Source organism: Kogia breviceps, chromosome 19 (genome assembly GCF_026419965.1).
Source record: "Kogia breviceps isolate mKogBre1 chromosome 19, mKogBre1 haplotype 1, whole genome shotgun sequence".
Classification (NCBI taxonomy): Eukaryota; Metazoa; Chordata; class Mammalia; order Artiodactyla; family Physeteridae; genus Kogia; species Kogia breviceps.
Window position 1 is genome coordinate 37,325,997 of NC_081328.1, and position 19,759 is coordinate 37,345,755.

The 19,759-nt window shown below is 38.3% G+C and overlaps 1 protein-coding gene across 5 annotated transcripts in view; it reads right to left on the reverse strand.

Annotated features, from left to right (window-relative positions):
- FBXL20 (F-box and leucine rich repeat protein 20) overlaps nt 1-19,759 on the reverse strand; it is a 96,859-nt gene that overhangs the window by 48,035 nt on the left and 29,065 nt on the right. For all 5 annotated transcript variants that reach the window (XM_059046527.2, XM_059046526.2, XM_067020505.1 and 2 more), the window contains exon 2: nt 15,287-15,348. In XM_059046527.2, coding sequence (XP_058902510.1) covers nt 15,287-15,348 — 62 coding nt within the window. The remainder of the gene's footprint in view (nt 1-15,286; nt 15,349-19,759) is intronic.

Below are 19,759 nucleotides of genomic sequence, written 5' to 3' on the forward strand. Positions count from 1 at the left end.
AGACGCGCAGGCTCAGTAGCTGTGGCTCACGGACCTAGCTGCTCTGCGGCCTGTGGGACCTTCCCAGACCAGGGCTCGAACCCGTGTCCCCAGCATTGGCAGGCAGATTCTCAACCACTGCGCCACCAGGGAAGCCCCTCCTATTCATTTCTGAAATGACTTTATTTCAAATAAGAAATACGAAGAGGAGACACATCAGACAATTAGTCTTGTTATCCAGTTACTTACAGTTAACTTATTATTTTTTAAATTTTAATTTATTTATTTCATTTTATTTTTGGCTGTGTTGGGTCTTCGTTGCTGGGTGCAGGCTCTCTCTAGTTGCGGCGAGCCGGGGCTACTCTTCATTGCGGTGTGTGGGCTTCTCATTGTGGTGGCTTCTCTTGTTGTGGATCACGGGCTCTAGGAGCCCTGGCTTCAGTAGTTATGGCACGTGGGCTCTAGAGCGCAGGCTCAGTAGTTGTGGCACACAGGCTTAGTTGCTCCACGGCACGTGGGATCTTCCTGGACCAGGGCTCGCACCCCTGTCCCCTGCGTTGGCAGGCGGATTCTTAACCACTGCGCCACCAGGGAAGTCCTTAACTATTATTTTAACCAAGGTTATATTCAGCAGAAATTATGCAAACCTAATCTATCCATATCTGGTAATCCCATGTACAAGATGTAACCATATGAAATCTGTGACTGATTTAGCCATGGAATTTTAACTACCAAATCTAAGTTAACTCCCATTTGAGAAATTTCTCTTAGAAACTAGTGCTAGGAAGCACTCTGTTTTTATGGAATAATATGTATATTTCTTCTTTTCTGTTAAGAATGACATTTCATTTATGCTATCAAGAAGTTTAAAGCTAAATTTGAGACCCATCTATAGCAACTATGTAGGCTTGTACAAGGGTGCATCTGTTTACTTTCTGGCTTTGGTTTTCTACTTTTCTTTACATTTCTCATGATTCTGATTATTTATTTGTATTTATTATATTTGCTCCTGATCTAAGCCACCCCAGATGCTCTGGAGACAAATTAAATAAAGTAAATAAAAATCATATAGGTTTCAGTTATAGCTGACATACTGATTTACATATATTAGATTAAGATACACATGAAATATTGCTAACTTGTAAGACATCAATCACCTTAATACAAAATATTTAACCCAAGAGAGAATATGTAAGAGTACAATTGTCTGGACGTATGGCCAAACCTCAACATCTACCATGCACAGCTCTTTGCTAAAGAGTTCCACATCAACCACCAGGTGATGATGCCAAGCTGGTATCTGTCTGAACCTGGTTGGACACCTGACCCAAAGGCTGCCAATCTACAGGACAACCACTAGACTATATAGGATGTTTTGGCCCCAAAGCTCTTTATTTCAGTGTCTGAGAGGCCTTGTGTTTACTTTGGTTTCCTTATTTCCCACAGGTACTGGTAAATCCAAAAGAGCTAAATATAATAAAGTGTCTCTTTCATGGCTTTAGTTACTGTATATATGTTGATGACTTCTAAATCATGCTGATAAGCTTTAGACTTGTATATACATCTGCCTTTTGCCAGCTCTCCTTTGATATTTTCAGTTATCAAAACTGAACTCATTTTCATTGTTTTCCTCCCATTAGCCCTGTTTCTCCTCCTACTTTCTTTATCTTAGTGAGTATTCCCACTATCTACTTAGTAGAAAGCAAAAAAACTTGGGCATCATCTTTCACTCCTTTCCAATACATACCCCCGCTGACAATGCATCAAATCAACCAGCAAATATGTCACCAAACGTCACTCTTAAAAATCTCTTGATTGAGTCTATTTTCTCTCTAGCCTATTACTATCATAAGGTTCAGGCCATCACTTCCAACAAAGGGCAGAATTGTTCATTTCAAATTTTATATAAATAAAAATTTATTACATAATTGTATATTTTACCACAACTATATTTATTGTTACACATTTATTATAAATTATATTACTATAAATTAAAATAAGTTTATATACACATGAGGAAATTCACAAACCATAAAATTTACCATTTTAAAGCATACAATCCAGTGAGTTTTAGTATGTCCACAATAGTGTGCAATTATCACCACCATCTAATTTGAGAACATTCTCATCGCCCCTAAAAGAAACCTTGTACACATTAGCAGTCACTCCCCTTTGCCCCTTTACTGCAGCCCCTGACAACCCCTATCTCCATGGATATATCTATTCTGGACATTTCATATAAATAGACTAATACAGTATGTGGCCTTTGTATCTGGCTTCTTTCACTTACTGTGTTTTTAATCATACATTTATGTTGTAGCACACATCTGTACTTCATTCCTTTTTATGGCTGAATAATATTCCATTATATAGATATATCATACTTTGTTTATCCATTCTTCAGTTGATGGACATTTGGATTGTTTCCACTTTTTGGTTACTATGAATAATGCTGCTATGAACTTTCATGTATAAGTTTTTGTGTGAATATATTTGAGTATAGGAGCAGAATGCTGAGTTATATGAGGAATATATATATATATATCCACAAAGAGTGTGACCTAGTGAGATATTGGACAAGCAGTGTGAAGGGGCAGCCTGGTGTGGGGTGTCAAAGGTTGAGGGGGCTGAGAAGGATGTCCGTGTAGGTGATTCATATGACGAGTTGAAGCCCCAAAGAAGTGAGGGCATCCATACACTGGGGTGACCTACCATAATGTGTCAGTGCCTGGGCCATATGAAGAGGGCAACCACATAGAGCAGAAATCCACCATGGGATTTGGAACCCAAGCAGAGCAGAAGGGTGTCCGTGCAAGAGGAGGGGAGTGGTCTGGCATGAGTTGTGTGAACCCAGTGGGGTGAAGATGGAATCCTTGTCAAATGGAGCAGCAGCAGTCAGAGACTGGTTACAGTCAGGAAGTCTGAGTAAATAACAAAATATGTTAAGGATAACAACAGTCAAGTTTGTCACAGAAGGGAATTCAAATCTGGAAAGGGAGGAAACTAGCCTCATATGGTGTTGGATTGGAAAATACAAAATAAAATATTAAGGACCTACTCATGGCGTATCAGGTTTGCAATTTATTCTAATGGTTCAGGAAGAAAAGTTTTTTGTACCATAATGCAACTTTCCTGTAATTTTGAGATTGTCAAGGAAAATACTCTTCACCTTAATAATCCACGTCTAGGATTTTATCCTAATGAAATCATAAAGGATGGTTTCAAATACTCAAAAGAAGAAAGATCATTATAGCTGTGCTATGATAGCAGATAACTGGGGAAACACCTAGAGTCTAACAAGGAATGGATTTTGAAAACTATGGTAAGGTTAGGAACAAGACAAGAATGACTGATAGCATCACCTTCATTCAACATTTATTTTGGAGGTTGTGGCTAAAGCAATGATGAAAAAAAAATTACTATAAATAACTGGAAGAGTTTTTTTTTGGCAGGAGACACAAATATATAGAAAATCTAAGAAACAACTAAAAATTACTAGAACTAATATTAAACATGTGGCTAAAAGATGAAAAACTGATAGCTTTCCCTGCAACTAGCAATAATAGAAATAGAATGAAATTTATTAAGAAACTGTATCATTAAGGACATGAATCAAGACAAAAATAATTAATAACACACAATGTTCTTGGACAGCAAAACAAACAAACAAAGTTAATCTTGTTAATTCACAGTCACACAAGAAAAAAGGTTAAGTCATAAGTGTCCACAGAGTTCTTAGTTATATTCAGCACTCTATTAGGCAGAGAGGAAATTCAATAATATAAGACAACGTATTTGCCCTCCAGAAGCTTATAGTCTTATAGAAAGAAACATGTAGACACAGGCAGCTTATGATTAACCAATATAATGTGTGACCTGAAAATATAAGTGCTGCGGAAAGTAAAAAACAATGGGGTCAATATGGGTGGAGATAGTCAAAGAGAAAAGGGTTTTTTGTCATCACCCCTTTTTTCTCACTTTACAATTTAATTTCTATCTTTACTACTCAATTGCAGTTGTACCTTGAAAACACTAATGGTTTTCTTGTGCTATCCAAAGGCTGTTAACAGTCTTCAATAAGCCTTATCCCTCCAAACATACTGACCATACCCTTATTAAGAACCTCCTCTTCTCGCTTCTCAGATAACATCTTGTATCTGCCACTTACTATACTTCTGTTTTCAGATGAAGCCATTTCCCAAGGTTTAGTTCGTATTCTTTTGCTTCACTGTTTACTAAAGTGCGGTTCATGGATCACTTGCACCAATGTATTGAGTGGGCCAAAAGGTCTGTTCGGTTTTTTTCCATAAGGTGGCTCCAGTAGCACTTAGTTGTCTTTAACTTCATTTGAAACAATTTTGTTAGACTGTATGTGATAGCTGTCATATCAGTGTGTGTTTAAAAAAAGACTTATCAAAATTGGTGAATTTTTGTGTAGCCATTTTAATATTGAAGAGGGAAGAAAAAAAGCAACATTTTTGGCATATTATGTATGATTTATTATTTCAAGAAAGGTAAAAACGCAATTGAAACGCAAAGAAAGATTTGTACAGCGAATGGAAAGGTGCTGTGACTGATCGAACATGTCACAAGTGCTTACGAAGTTTCGTGCTGGAGATTTCTCACTGGACGATACTCCATGGTTGGGTAGACCAGTTAAAGTTGACAGCAATCAAATCGAAACAATAACTGAGAACAATCAATGTTAAACCACGCGGGAGAAGGCCGACATACTCAAAATATCCAAATCAAGTGTTGAAAATCATTTGCACCAGCTTAGTTATGTGAATCGCTTTGATGTTTGGGTTCCACATAAGTTAAGCGAAAAAACCCTTCTTGACCATATTTCCACATGCGATTCTCTACTGAAACATAATGAAAACGTTCCATTTTTAAAACAAATTGTTATGGGTGATGAAAAGTGGATACTGTACAACAATGTGGAGCAGGAGAGATCACTGGGCAAGTGAAATACACCACCACCAACCACACCAAAGGCTGGTCTTCATCTAAAGAAGGTGATGTTGTGCATATGGTGGGATTGGAAGGGAGTCGTCTATCATGATCTCCTTCCAGAAAACCAAACGATAAATTCCAACAAGTACTGCTCCCACTTAGACCAACTGAAAGCAGCACTCGACAAAAAGCGTCCAGAAATAGTCAACAGAAAACGCATGATCTTCCATCAGGATAATGCAAGACCGCATGTTTCTCTGATGACCAGGCAAAAACTTGTTACAGCTTGGCTGGGAAGTTCTGATTCATCCGGCGCATTCACCAGACATTGCACCTTCGGATTTCCATTTATTTCTGTCTTTACAAAATTCTCTTAATGGAAAAAATTTCAATTCCATGGAAGACTGTAAAAGGCAACCGGAACAGTTCTTTGCTCAAAAAGATAAAAAGTTTTGGGAAGATGGAATTATGAAGTTGCCTGAAAAATGGCAAAAGGTAGTGGAACAAAAGGGTGAATACGCTGTTCAATAAAGTTCTTGGTAAAAATGAAAAACGTGTCTTTTATTTTTACTTAAAAAACCAAAGGCACTTTTTGGCCCACCCAATACCTAGAGTGTTTGATAGAAATATAAATTCCTGGGTCCTAGCCCAAACCTACAGATTCAGAATTTCTGAGCGTGGAGCCCAGATATCCCCAGAATTTTTTTAAAAAAACACTCTCCAGGTGATTCTTACTAATGTTATAAAGGTTACTAATTTATCACTCTCAAAAACATTTATAAAAGATGTGAATTTAGAGGTCAACAATTCAGGTATTTTTAAAGCAAACTGCAGAACAAGTACACCTTCATGTTTTTAACCCCCTGATCACAGACTGAAATATACCAGGCTAGAGAGATGACAATAGTGTATGGCAGCAAAGTTTTATCATTAATTTACAAATTCACATCTCTAGGTGAAGATCAATCTTTTAGTTAATCCATAATCACTGACCAAAAAAATGGATGTCAAAGATGGCATCTGCCTGAGTTTGAAATCTAATACTCAAGAGAAGTGAAGGTCAAGAATCGTTCTTCAGGGACTTCCCTGGTGGTGTGGGTAAGACTCCACACTCCCAGTGCAGGGGGCCTGGGTTTGATCCCTGGTCAGGGAATTAGATCCCACATGCATGCAACAACTGAAGAGTCTGCATGCCGTAACTAAAGATCCCACATGCCGCAACTAAGACCCAGCGCAGCCAAAATAAAATAAATAAATACTAAATAAAAGAATCGTTCTTCTGTCAGAACTCTTGTTAAATGATTCAAAATGGAGGATGGGGATGGGGTAGAAAGGTGGGGATGGAGGGACATATCTCCTGTGGTACAGATCTGACTTCTGAAACCATGTCTGTTTTATATACACAGAAATAAACAAAATTGGTTCTATTTCTGGTCATGGCTGAGTAAATTTTCACTGTTCTAATCTTCTAACTTCAAACTCTGAACAAAATATAAAAACAACCATCTGGGGCTTCCCTGGCGGTGCAGTGGTTAAGAATCTGCCTGCCAATGCAGGAGACATGGGTTCGAGCCCTGGTCCAGGAAGATCCCACATGCCGTGGAGCAACTAAGCCTGTGCTCTAGAGCCCACGAGCCACAGCTACTGAGCCCATGTGCTAAAACTACTGAAGCCCGTGCGCCTACAGCCCATGCTCCACAGCAAGAGAAGGCACCACAATGAAGAGTAGTCCCCGCTCGCCGCAACTAGAGAAAAGCCTGTGCATAGCAATGAAGACGAAAAGCAGCCATAAATAAATAAATATATTTTAAAAATATATAGTATAAACTGGTTATGTAAGAGAACTGTCATTTTTGTTTGTTTGTTTGTTTTTTCTTTGGGGGGGTACGCGGGCCTCTCACTGCTGTGGCCTCTCCCGTTGCGGAGCACAGGCTTTGGACGCGCAGGCTCAGCAGCCATGGCTCACAGGCCCAGCCGCTCCGCCGCATGTGGGATCTTCCCAGACCGGGGCACGAACCCGTGTCCCCTGAATCGGCAGGCGGACTCTCAACCACTGCGCCACCAGGGAAGCTCGAGAATTGTCTTTTTTTTTTTTTTGCGGTGCGCGGGCCTCTCACCGCTGTGGCCTCTCCCGTTGGGGAGTACAGGCTCTGGATGCGCAGGCTCTGTGGCCATGGCTCACGGGCCCAGCCGCTCCGCGGCACATGGGATCTTCCCGGACCAGGGTACGAACCTGTGTCCCCTGCATCGGCAGGCGGACTCTCAACCACTGCGCCACCAGGGAAGCCCAAGAATTGTCATTTTTAATCTATCTATCCACCTATATATACAGACATAAAATTGCATAAAGATATGTTTACGTACCACCCACCCCCAAACATGTATTTCTTAGCTCTACCTGATGAGACTATCTACAAGCAATGATGCTCCAGTAGCAATAAGCACAGCTAGGGTAGAGATCTTAGCTTCTAAATACCATTCTCCACTAAAAAACATCCCTGAGCTCCTTGCAAAAATGTCTGATTCCGGGCTTCCCTGGTGTAGCTGAATCAAAGACCCTTTGCCTCTGTCCACAAAGGGGAAACAATAATCTCATATCTGAAATGTTCTTCTCCCTCACTCTTCTTCTCTGTCCAGTTAATCACTACTTATCCCTTTACGACTCAACTCATGTCTCATTTCCTTGAAAGCATCTTCTGAACTCTCCAAGGTTGGTTGTAAAGTCCTACATGTGAGCTTGCTGTAATGGTCTAGGCAAACCTCCATTATAGCTCTATATTGATTATTTTCTTGTTGGTCTTTTCTACTACTCGCTGAGTTTCTGAGGACAATGACTCCTGTTTATTTCTATATCTAACATAATGCCTGGTACACTGCATGTTTGCTCCTATAGTAAGGTTAAAAGAAATTCCAACTATGTAACATTTTGGAAAAGCAAAACTATGGAGATCAAAAGGGAGAGAGATGAATAGGCAGAGCATGAAGTATTTTTAGGGCAGTAAAAATACTATGTATGATATTGTAATGATGGATATATTATTACACATTTGTACAAACCCATGGAATCTACAACATCAAGAGTGAACCTTAAGGTAAACTATGGACTTTAGATAATTATGACGTGTTAACGTAGGTTCATCCTTGGCAAAAAAAAAAAAAAAAAAGTGCCATTCTGGTGGGTTATGTTCATAATGGGGGTGGGGGGTTTATGCATGTGTGAGGCTGGGAGTATGTGAGAAATCTCAGTACCTTCCTATCATTTTATTGTAAACCTAAAACCGCTCTACAAATACAAATTCTTTAAAAGAAAGAAAGCTGAAGGAATACAAAGTACAAGAATGCGGTCTATAGTAATTTTTAAACTGTGCCATTCTGCTAATGCAAAACTCTCTCACCAAGAAAACATATTGATTAACTGCAGTAGCAAACTCAAATGAAAATGCATCACGCATACATGGTATAGGAAAAAACCAGCCTAAATATATGTTTATAGTCATATATGTAAGTATTGTGTTAAAAATCAGTAAAGAACAAAATGTACTGACTTATTTTTCTTGGTATTTAATTAAATTTACCACTTCCTCCCCAAAAGGTTTAAGGGAATATAATTTAATTATTTCTTGATATTGCATAGCTTTCATAAAGAACATCACTTGTCATCCTATACAGTGAAATCCTCATGGGTAACTAAGTGACTAAAACTTCTCATTAAATAAGCAACGCTGTACTGTATTGGTTTTGAATGTTACTATTTATTTTTAATTGAAATAACACTGATTTATAACACTGTATAAGCTTCATGTGTACAACATTATATTTCTATTTCTGTATACCCTATAACAAGCTCACCACCAAAAATTTATTTTCCATCCATCCACCATACAGCTGACCCCCTTTACACCTTTCGCCCTCCCCACCACCCCTTCCCACCTGGGATCCACTGCTCTGTTTTCAATCCTACGTGTTTGTTGGTTGGTTTTTTTCTTTTTCTCCTTTCTTTTTTGTTGGCAGCACCACAGGGCACGCAGGATCTTAGATCCCCAACCAGGTGACCCCTGCACTGGAAGCGTGGAGTCTTAACAACTGGACCACCAGGGAAGTCCCCTGCTTTTGTTTTTAAAATTAGTTTTTATATATTCTCCCTTACTATCAGATTGCTACTTCTTTAAAACTCAGTGGACCCTCTATTAACATAACTCTTCTGATCCCATTTTTATGTACTGCTATTCATAATCAAATTTGTAATAACTGTGTCTAAAGAAAAAAAAAGAAAAGGAGTACACAGGGCCTGAGAAATGGCTGGCATGCGTCCTCTGAGTAAAATGCGTATTTGTTCTTCCAGCTTTGCTTCCTGTTTCTTTGATTTGTTCTGGACAATTGAGAAGGCTAGAAAACTAAATGCTCAGTAAGAGCAATATTGGTTTTCTGTTCTTTCATTCAGGAGCATCTGCCAATGCACCTTAAAGTTGAGAGATGATCACTTTTGGTAGTCTTAGCATCTAATCACATCATTTTATGGTCTATGAGTAAAAAATAGAATTAATAGTAATATACATAACATTTTTATTGCACTTCCTATGTGCCAGGCACTCTTCTAATAAGCACTTTACATTTATCAACGCTTTTGATCCTTAGGATAACTCTGAGAGGTAGGTACTAAAATCCTCAATTTACAGCTAGTAAATGACAGAATCCAGGTGTTCAGATTCCAGAGTCCATGTTCTTCACCATTATGTGCCTTTGAAAGTAAGAAAACACACAAACCCCTATCTGCCCTGAATTCCTGGCAATTACAATGAATGAAAATTTACTAGATATCATCAATGTTGTAAGCTTCCGGGAAGACAATATAAGATAGCATGTGGACAGAAAAGAGTTCACATAGCAGGCCTCTCCTTATTAGAAAGGCCTGCTTGCAATGCTGACCCTTGGATGGCATCTGAGAATTTGGATTGGGGAGGGTTCCCACTATTCCCTGATAAGCTTCCCTGGTAGACAACATTTTACTTTTTTTGTTATAACTTATTTCTGGAGGAATTAAGCACATCCTGTGTGACTCCACTGGGAAAGGACTCTTATAAGCCTACACCGGGTTTCCTATTTCACTCCATGCACCTTTTCCTTTTGCTAATTTTGCTTTGTATCTTTTTCCTGTAATAAATCATACCCATGAGTATGACTATATGCTGAGCCTTGAGTCCTCCCAGTAAATCACCAAACCTAGGAGTAGTCTTGGGGACCCCCAACACAGCATGATTATCCCTTTTAGACAAAAAATCCCAGCCAATTCATTCTTTCCATCTGAGTTCAGAAAGTTCATCTACCAACTCACACGTACATATTACATATTGCATGACAATTATGACCCAACACCCCAAGAGTTGAAAAATTAATGAAAAAAGTTTGAGATCCTTATAAGCAATGATAATCCTCATTCTGAAACTGCACTTTGTTTTATAGCCAAAAGGGCATGTGTGGGCTCAAGCAGTCTTACCACTCACATTATTATCACAGTTATCAATATCATCCTCAGAAGGAATCTTTGAGAAACAAAGATTCGCTTTACATTTCACTTTAATGAATTTAATGTAATTTCACTTTACATTAGCTCTTGGAAAACACATAAGAGTCACTGTCTTATAAACACTGACATTCATTTTTCAAGAGGTACTTCTAAATAAATGCATATGGTTCTGCTCTCAAAGAAAGTACTGTCAATCCTGCTAACTGAATTTCACATTATGCAAGCAGTGGATTCCAGCTTGCGACAGCATTACTAATAAACTTTGTTTCAAAAAGGAAGGAGGAAAATTAGAAAGTTAAAGTAAGTTACAGTTAAGAAAAAACAAGAACACTTCCTTAATTCATTGGTAACTTGGTTGTGGCTCTGGATTTGCAAGAAAATAGTACGGCCCTAGTAACACAACTTTTCTCCTTGTAGACTGATATATGGTGGATCAAATAGTGTTAACATGTAACTTAAAATCTAATCAAACCAAATATTGTATGCTACTTATTAATCTGTATTTTAAAAAATAGCTAATACAGGGACTTCCCTGGTGGCGCAGTGAATAAGACTCTATGCTCCCAATGCAGGGGGGCCCGGGTTTGATCCCTGGTCAAGGAACTAGATCCCATGCACACCACAACTAAGGAGCCGGTGAGCCGCAACTAAGGAGCTCTGGAGCCGCAACTAAGGAGCCCATGTGCTGCAACTAAGACCCGGTGCAACCAAATAAATAAATAAATACATAGTTTTAAAAAGTCTTTATTGAATTTGTTACAATATTTTAAAAAACAAAATAAAATAGCTAATACACAGACATGGTATGAAATTCCAAACACACACACACACACACACACACACACACACACACACACACAAATTTAGAAGATATAAAAAGGCTGAACAATAATAAGTCATGATAGTAACAATATAATTCATAAAACAAATATCCATGAGTTTATACTGTTATAAATAACCGAATAAGTAAATGTAATTGAAGTGAAGGCTCTTCCTTACAGTAGAATTCTAACTATTATTAATTAGAATGGTAGAAATAGAATTTATATGCAGGAAGAATTATAGAAATATAAAACTTTGGCAAACGTAACAGTGGTAACTGTTTCAGGTAACAGCAATGGATGCTAAAATTAGTGGACAAAAATGAGTAACAACACACAGTCTTGTAACAACACATATCTCCCCACAAGATATTTATCAAGGTATTCAAAGTTCTTAAGGAAATATTACATTCAACGAATTTCAAAAAATTACAAATGCCCTGGATAGAATTTATTAATATTTATACTAATCAATTGTTATCTGTTTAGTGTAATTTCAAAGATACCACAAAAGCCTCTTTCCTATTTGGCTTAAATGGTTTAAACAAAAAGTTGACCCATTGCCTGAAAGAGAGCCTCAGCTAACCTGTAGCTTCATGTAATGGTAAGAAAAAGCCACTGAGATTTAGGAGTTGTTTGTGGTAACAAAAACTGGTTGATACAGAAATTCCTCTTTATCCAATCTTCCCCAAAATACCATCTGTTTTGGCAACTATAGACCTTACAGCTCATCAACAGGTACTAGAGTAAAGTCAAAACAGTAACTAAATCAAAACCATAATGACATATCACCTCACTCCAGTCAGAATAGCAATTATCAAAAAGACAAGAAATAACAAGTGTTGGTGAGGATACGGAGAAGAGAGAACCATCATACACTGTTGGTGGGAATGTAAATTGGTATAGCCATTACTGAAAACAGTATGAGGTTTTTTAAAAAAGTAAAGATAGAACTACCATATAATCCAGCAATTCTACTTCTGGGTATTTATCTGAAGGAAACAAAAACCCTAATTTGAGAAGATATCTGCATCCCCCATATTCATTGCAGCGTTATTTATAATAGTCAAGACATGGAAGCAACCTAAGTGTCCACTGGTGGATGAATGGATAAAAAAATGTGAGATATGTGTGTGTATGCATATGTGTGTATATGTATGTATACATACACACAATGGAATATTATTCAGCTCTAGAAAAGAAAGAAATCTTGCCATATGCCACAACATGAATAAACCTTGAAGGCATTATGCTACATGAAATAAGTCAGAGAGAGAAAGACACATACTGTATGATCCCATTTATATGTGGGATCTAAAAAGCAACAAAAAACAAAACAAAAAATGGAACTCATAGATACAGAGAACATCTTGGTGGTTTCCAGAGGTGGGGGGTGGGTGAAATAGGTAAAGGTGGCCAAAAGTTACACATAACTTCCAGTTATTTATAAATAAGTCCTCAGGATGTAATATACAGCTTTGTGACTATAGTTAATACTGTAACATATGTTCGGAAAGTTGCTAAGAGAGTAGATCTTAAAAGTTCCCATCACAAGAAAAGAAAATTTTGTAACTACGTGTGGTGATGGATATTTTTCTTTTCTTTTCGTAAATTTTTATTTATTTATTTACTTTTTTGGCTGCGTTGGGTCTTCACTGCTGTGCGCGGGCTTTCTCTAGTTGCGGCGAGCGGGGGCTACTCTTCATCGCGGCGCACAGGCTTCTCATTGCGGTGGCTTCTCTTATTGCAGAGCATGGGCTCCAGGTGCATGGGCTTCAGTAGTTGTGGCACGCGGGCTCAGAAGCTGTGGCTCGTGGGCTCTAGAGCGCAGGCTCCGTAGTTCTGGTGCACGGGCTTAGCTACTCCACTGCATGTGGGATCTTCCTGGACCAGGGCTTGAACCCGTGTCCCCTGCATTGGCAGGTGGATTTTTAATCACTGTGCCACCAGGGAAGTCCCTTTCTTTTTTATTTAGATTTTTTTTTTTTGATGTGGACCAATTTTAAAGTCATTATTGAATTTATTACAATATTGCTTCTGTTTTATGTTTTGGTTTTTTTGGCCACGAGGCATGTGGGATCTTAGCTCCCCGACCAGGGATGGATTTTTAATCACTGTGCCACCAGGGAAGTCCCTTTCTTTTTTATTTAGATTTTTTTTTTTTGATGTGGACCAATTTTAAAGTCATTATTGAATTTATTACAATATTGCTTCTGTTTTATGTTTTGGTTTTTTTGGCCACGAGGCATGTGGGATCTTAGCTCCCCGACCAGGGATCGAACCCACAGCCCCTGCATTGGAAGGCGAAGTCTTAACCACTGGACTGCCAGGGAAGTCCCATGGTGATGGATATTAACTAGATTTATTGTTGTGATCATTTTGCAATATATCTTTTTTTTTTTTTTTTTTTGGCTGTGCCACGTGGCATACAGGATCTTAGTTCCCTGACCAGGGATCGAACCCGTGCCCCCTGCAGTTGAAGCATGGAGTCTTAACCACTGGACTGCCAGGGAAGCCCCCATTTTGCAATATATACAAATACTGAATCATTATGTTGTATACCTGAAACTAATAGATTATATGTCAATTTATATCTAAAAAAGGAAGGAAGGAGGGGAAGGGAGGGAAAAAGATAAAGAAACAGTGACTAAAGCTAGAAAGGGCCGGGGCAGGCAACGCAGTGCAAAAAATTACAGAAAATGTTATCTGTGTTACCCTCATCTCTTGCCTGGATTTCTTTAAAAGTTTTCCTGTTGCTCTCCACTCCAATCCCCCATTCTGGTTGGAACATAGTACCCAGCCTAATCCTTTAAAAATATAAACCAGATCATGTTATTCCCCTGCCATATCATGCGAGGTCTTGTAGGCCACAGCAAGGAATTTGAGTTTCATGGCAAAAACAGAAAAACGCTAATAAAATATAAAAATATAACCACAACAGGATGCAGCCGGTTACCAAAGAGTCAAATAACTTCCATATATCTTTCTGAGTCTCAAGGTAAACTATTGCAGTACAAAATAATGCTTAATATTAAAAATAAGTGTGTCTTAGTGTACTTGGTGTACTCAGTTTATGGTAACAGTGCAGAACATAACCTGTTTTAAAAACATTTTCCTTTAAGATGGCTAAAATTTCGCTGAAATTTGAGGGATACCCAAGATATTCAGGATACATTTTCCAATGGCTCTGGGTAGTCTAGGAGGTCTTTACACTACAGCCAACCAGCACATATGTATGTCTTGCTTTCACAGAAAACATCCATTCCAAGTTCAATTCAGTTCCTTTTTCTTAGCATCTTCAAAGTGTAAGTCCTACGTAAAGATTTATAGGATTTAGTCCCTGCTTCCATGGATCTTGCAATCTAGTGAAGGACCCAGCATGCAAATACTTAGGAATGCCAGGAATACTCTTTACCAGCACTAGGGTAGAATTTTTCACCCTGAAGCAGGGACTGGGCTGGTTATGGGCTAGACTGCACTAGCAGCTATGAGCAAGAAAAAAATGCCCCGAGCACAGTAACTTGTTAACTTCTAACATTTGCAAAGAAAATGCGCCTTTCTCAGTCATGATATTCTACAAAAGTGAACAAAGAATGGTATGATTATGTGCCCAAACAATGGGCACTGAAAATAACTTCCCTGGATGCCTGTTTCTTCCCAGGTGATTCCTAAGTCAGAGGTATATAAATTGGGAGCTGTGTGTTTTATGTTACAAGTGATCCCAAATGTAGTTTCTATACATTAAAAATCAGGATGGTAAAATCATAAGTCTAACAGAGGAATGTGTCAAATAACTTGTCTTCTTAATTTTTAAAAGGCTATAACCCCTAGAATAAGATTGTTTAACAAAAGAATCAATTTTAAAATCTACATAATCCAGATCCTATACATACATGAAAATTAGCAACAAGTCTAAATTTTTTTTAAACAGGCAAATATGACACACACACACACACACACACACACACAAACACACACACACAAACCAGCATAAAGTTAGACTTACCGTAATAGGAGTTCTTTGGGAAGTTTTTTATTAATTACAGCTTCATCACTGTTTGAGAACATCTGCAAAAACAAAATCATTGTGTCAAGTGTCACTTAACATTTTATTATGTTCAACTCAACAGTTTAGAGGTAATCCTCTTAGGAGAGAGGTGAATAAGTACAGTGGGTATTATAAGCCAAAGTCATATTTTCAGAAACTCCTTAGGCTAAAAAATGTCTGATACATTTAATTTGTTCCCTGTCTTTAGAAAAAAATGAACTAATAGCAGTCAGAAGGATGACATTATGTGCCAGGTGCTATTTTAAGTGTATTTTATGTATTAGTGTACTGAATCTTCATACTACCCTTAAGCTTCATTGTACATATAAGGAAACTGAGTTACAAAAGGTTTATTTGCATATCAGTAGAGTGAACATTTGAAAATGCCATTAAGGTAAGGTTATTCTCCAAATCTAACTCACATTTATTTGTTCACAGAGATGTTCAGAAACCTAGAATAGGAAATGTTCTCTTTCAAGTTTTATATATCATGCAGAAAAGTAATAATGCCTCATAACCAACACCATATGCATTCTGGATGCATGCAGGATCATTTAACAAATTAATGAAATAACTCACAATGGGTACTTTTAACAAAACCGTCACTATAAGCTAGTCTAGTAAGCTACATAAAAAAACCAAATACCTATATATCCAATAAAAAGTAACTAAAAACAATACACATGTCACTGAAGCTGAGAGGAATATATGTTCAGTCCCTGCTATTAAGTATTACATAGATGCCTCTTGACTTCATACAATGAACATTTACTGAACACCCTGTATTAGGCACTTTTCTAGGCAATGAAATACAAAAACAGTAAGATGTTATCTCTGTACTTAAGGAGCCCCTGCTCTACAATGAAGAACACAGAAATAAGCAAATACTAATTTTGGACTGGCATCAAGGAGATAAGCTAGAAATATATTAAAATTATAGTTCAAGTAAAATATGATGCAGGTAAGATTACAGGGGTGGTGGAAGTGGAAAATAAAAGAACTAGACAAAAGGATTTTTAAAGAAACTGTAGGACTTGCTGATGGAAAGTTGGATCATCTACCAAGTTTCAGTGCAGCAAACACACTATGTTACAATAAAAGTAATGCTGCCTGACAATTACATGTTTTTGGAAATTGCCTGACATCAAAGAATAATATGCTTCTCTAAATTCTCTACCCATTAATGGAAGGTATTAAGAAAAAATCATATCCCTTTTCTATAAGGCAGACTTTCGAAATGAAGCCATCACATTTCCTCCTAAACAAGTTCTCAAATTCCACGGTTTCTAAGACTCTACACCATTAAGATCATTCTTCTCCAGGTATACTTATAGGAAAGAATGCATGAAGTAGTTATAAAGTATACCCTGAATAATCTAGGGTTGAGGACATAAATAACAATGTCTTGCAAAGACAGCTAATGTATCCAAAATTGAGACCTGCCTGGGAGACTTCTTAGCACACAACATATATCTTAAGCTTGAGATCTTGGGGAAAAATCAAGTTAGTAAGTATAAAACAATATCACTAAGCTAAGCACCCAATATACTAGACTATGCCCAACTCAAATCCACAAAATATAAAAGATAATCATTTTCATACTAGAAATGCTAAGCTCTTTATCTTGTATATTCAAAGTATTTAATTGAATGCTACGTACCTCAACCACCAAGGCACTTTGCTCACTTGAATAAACACGGTAATTAAATTGATAAAAAACATAAACCTGCTATGTGTTGTTCACATGATTTGTGCAATTCTAGATATAAAAAGGAACAAAAATCACACCCAGGGGCTTCGCTGGTAGCGCACTGGTTAAGAATTCGCCTGCCAGTGCAGGGGACACGGGTTCGGCCTTGGTCTGGGAAGATCCCACATGCCGCGGAGCAACTAAGCCCGTGCGCCACCAACTACTGAGCCCACGTGCCACAACTACTGAAGCCCGCACGCCTATAGCCCCTGTTCTGCAACAAGAGAAGCCGCCACAATGAGAAGCCCACGCACTGCAACGAAGAGAGCCCCCGCTCACCACAACTAGAGAAAGCCCACACACGGCAACAAAGACCCATCTCAGCCAAAAATAAATAAATAAATTTATTTATTTATTTATTTAAAAAAAAAGTCACACCCAGCAGCAGTTTTTTCCCCTAAGTCAGTCAAAATAGACCAAATGTTGTTGTCTCTGTAAGAACATGAGGTATATGAAAAGAGAAAAGAAAAAAAGGAATAGACAGTGTCCTGGTAGTATCTGGAAAACATCATGTGTATAGGATACCTGTCCAGATTTATACTTCCCTCCAATTCCTTCTGCAGATATGTATCCTACTCCAAGTCTGCAAGAAAAAGATCAGTGGTTCACAAACCACGGTCACCTGACTAACAGCATCAGCATCAAACAGAACCTTGTTAGACATGCAAATTCTTGGGCTGTACTCCAGACCTATAGCATCAGAAACAGGATGCCAGGGGTGGTGGAGGGAGAGGGGCAATTTGTATTTTTTTTTTTTTTTTTTTTTTTTTTTTTTTTTTGCGGTATGCGGGCCTCTCACTGTTGTGGCCTCTCCCATTGCGGAGCACAGGCTCCGGACGCGCAGGCCCAGCGGCCATGGCTCACGGGCTTAGTTGCTCCGCGGCACGTGGGATCTTCCCGGACCAGGGCACGAACCCGTGTCTCCTGCATCGGCAGGCGGATTCTCAACCACTGCGCCACCAGGGAAGCCCCAATTTGTATTTTAACAAGCCCTCCAGGTGATACTGATGCTTCCTAAAGTTTGAGAACCAATGGAACAGATAAAATAGATTGAGAATCTCAGGACTTAAGAAATTACAGTTATAACGCATAATCAGAATATTTTATTATTTGAAGTGACATAGCAATGGAGCTTAGAAAATAATCCTAGAGGCAGACACACATTAATTTTAGATGTTTTCTAGGAAACCCAAATGGTTTCTGCTCCAGTTCATGGTATTGGGTTTTTTTGTTTGTTTAATTTTTTGGCTACGTTGGGTCTTCGTTGCTGTGCACAGGCTTTTCTCTTGTTGTGATGCATGGGGGCTACTCTTCATTGCGGTGCACGGCCTTCTCACTGTGGTGTCTTCTCTTGTGGCGGAGCAAGGGCTCCAGGAGTGCAGGCTTCAGTAGTTGCAGCACGTGGGCTCAGTACTTGTAGCACACAGGCTTAGTTGCTCCAGGGCATGTGGGATCTTCCTGGACCAGGGGTTGACCCCGTGTCCCCTGCACTGGCAGGTGGATTCTTAACCACTGTGTCACCAAGGAAGTCCCCACGGTAGTGTTTGTTAAAATAAATGTTTCACAGAAGCAATAGAATACATGTTTTAGATAATCTTACTATTTCAGCTGAATCCAAACTCTAGGTTTCTCATACAAAATATAAAGGATGTCAAATCCAATTACATCAAGGATATAATGAATTATAACAAATTTGGGAAGGTTTTAGATATAATCGTTGTAGAGGAAGTCACTGTTCAAACATTTGACATTCTTAGGTTATCTGGTTTCATATTAATGTGTGGATAGATTGTTATATATTTTAATAATCTATCCACAAAAAATTACAAGGATATTGTGAGGGGGGAACATGAGAGCAACTACATTGTTCTCTCTCGATTATTTCTTTCAAGGTAGGACATCATCCCCTAAACAAACAAAAAAGGACACTGCAACAGCCCCCCCGTCTTATAAGGATAGGACATTCTTAAATATTCAGGTTTTTAAAAAACTAAGTGATTTGCTTTGTCATACACTAGCATTTATTGTTGTTTTATATAAAGCTGTAATCGTTTTTCTATAAATTACCCAGTTGAGAAATATAACTGTGAAACCACTTGTTGCAAACTGTAATTACAACACAGAGTTCCTGAAGAGTAAGAAGCATTTTTTTGGCTATTATTTTAGCCTTTCTGGTCAGTTTTTAAATCTTTGGCACATTTTGGGAATTAGTTTACTAACATAGTAAATTTAAATGCTTAGCACACAAAAAAGACACAGGAAACCAATTCAAGAGGCTTTAAATACAGGATCTGGGTGGGAAATGCAGATGGGTTGAACAAAGGAAACAAAAAGAAATATTTTCTCAACAGTGACCCCTGCTGATTAAAGTATAGCTACCAACTCCCAAAACGGAAATTAAAAGGTCTGACCTATGTTATTCAAGCATTATGGAAGAAATACAAAATTTAATATATGTATTTTGGCATAGAATACTAGTATCCCCTCATATCCTCTCTTCTCATCTAGAGTAACAGAATTCCGAATTTTTAGCTAGCACATGGCTGTGTGGAAAGACGACTTTATTTCTCATCATGTTCTGGCCAATGGGATGTACGAAAAAGTGATGTGTGCGGTATCAGGAGGGTCCTTAATGAGAGAGAGTGTGCCCCTTCTCTACCCCTTCCTCAAAGATGATGTGT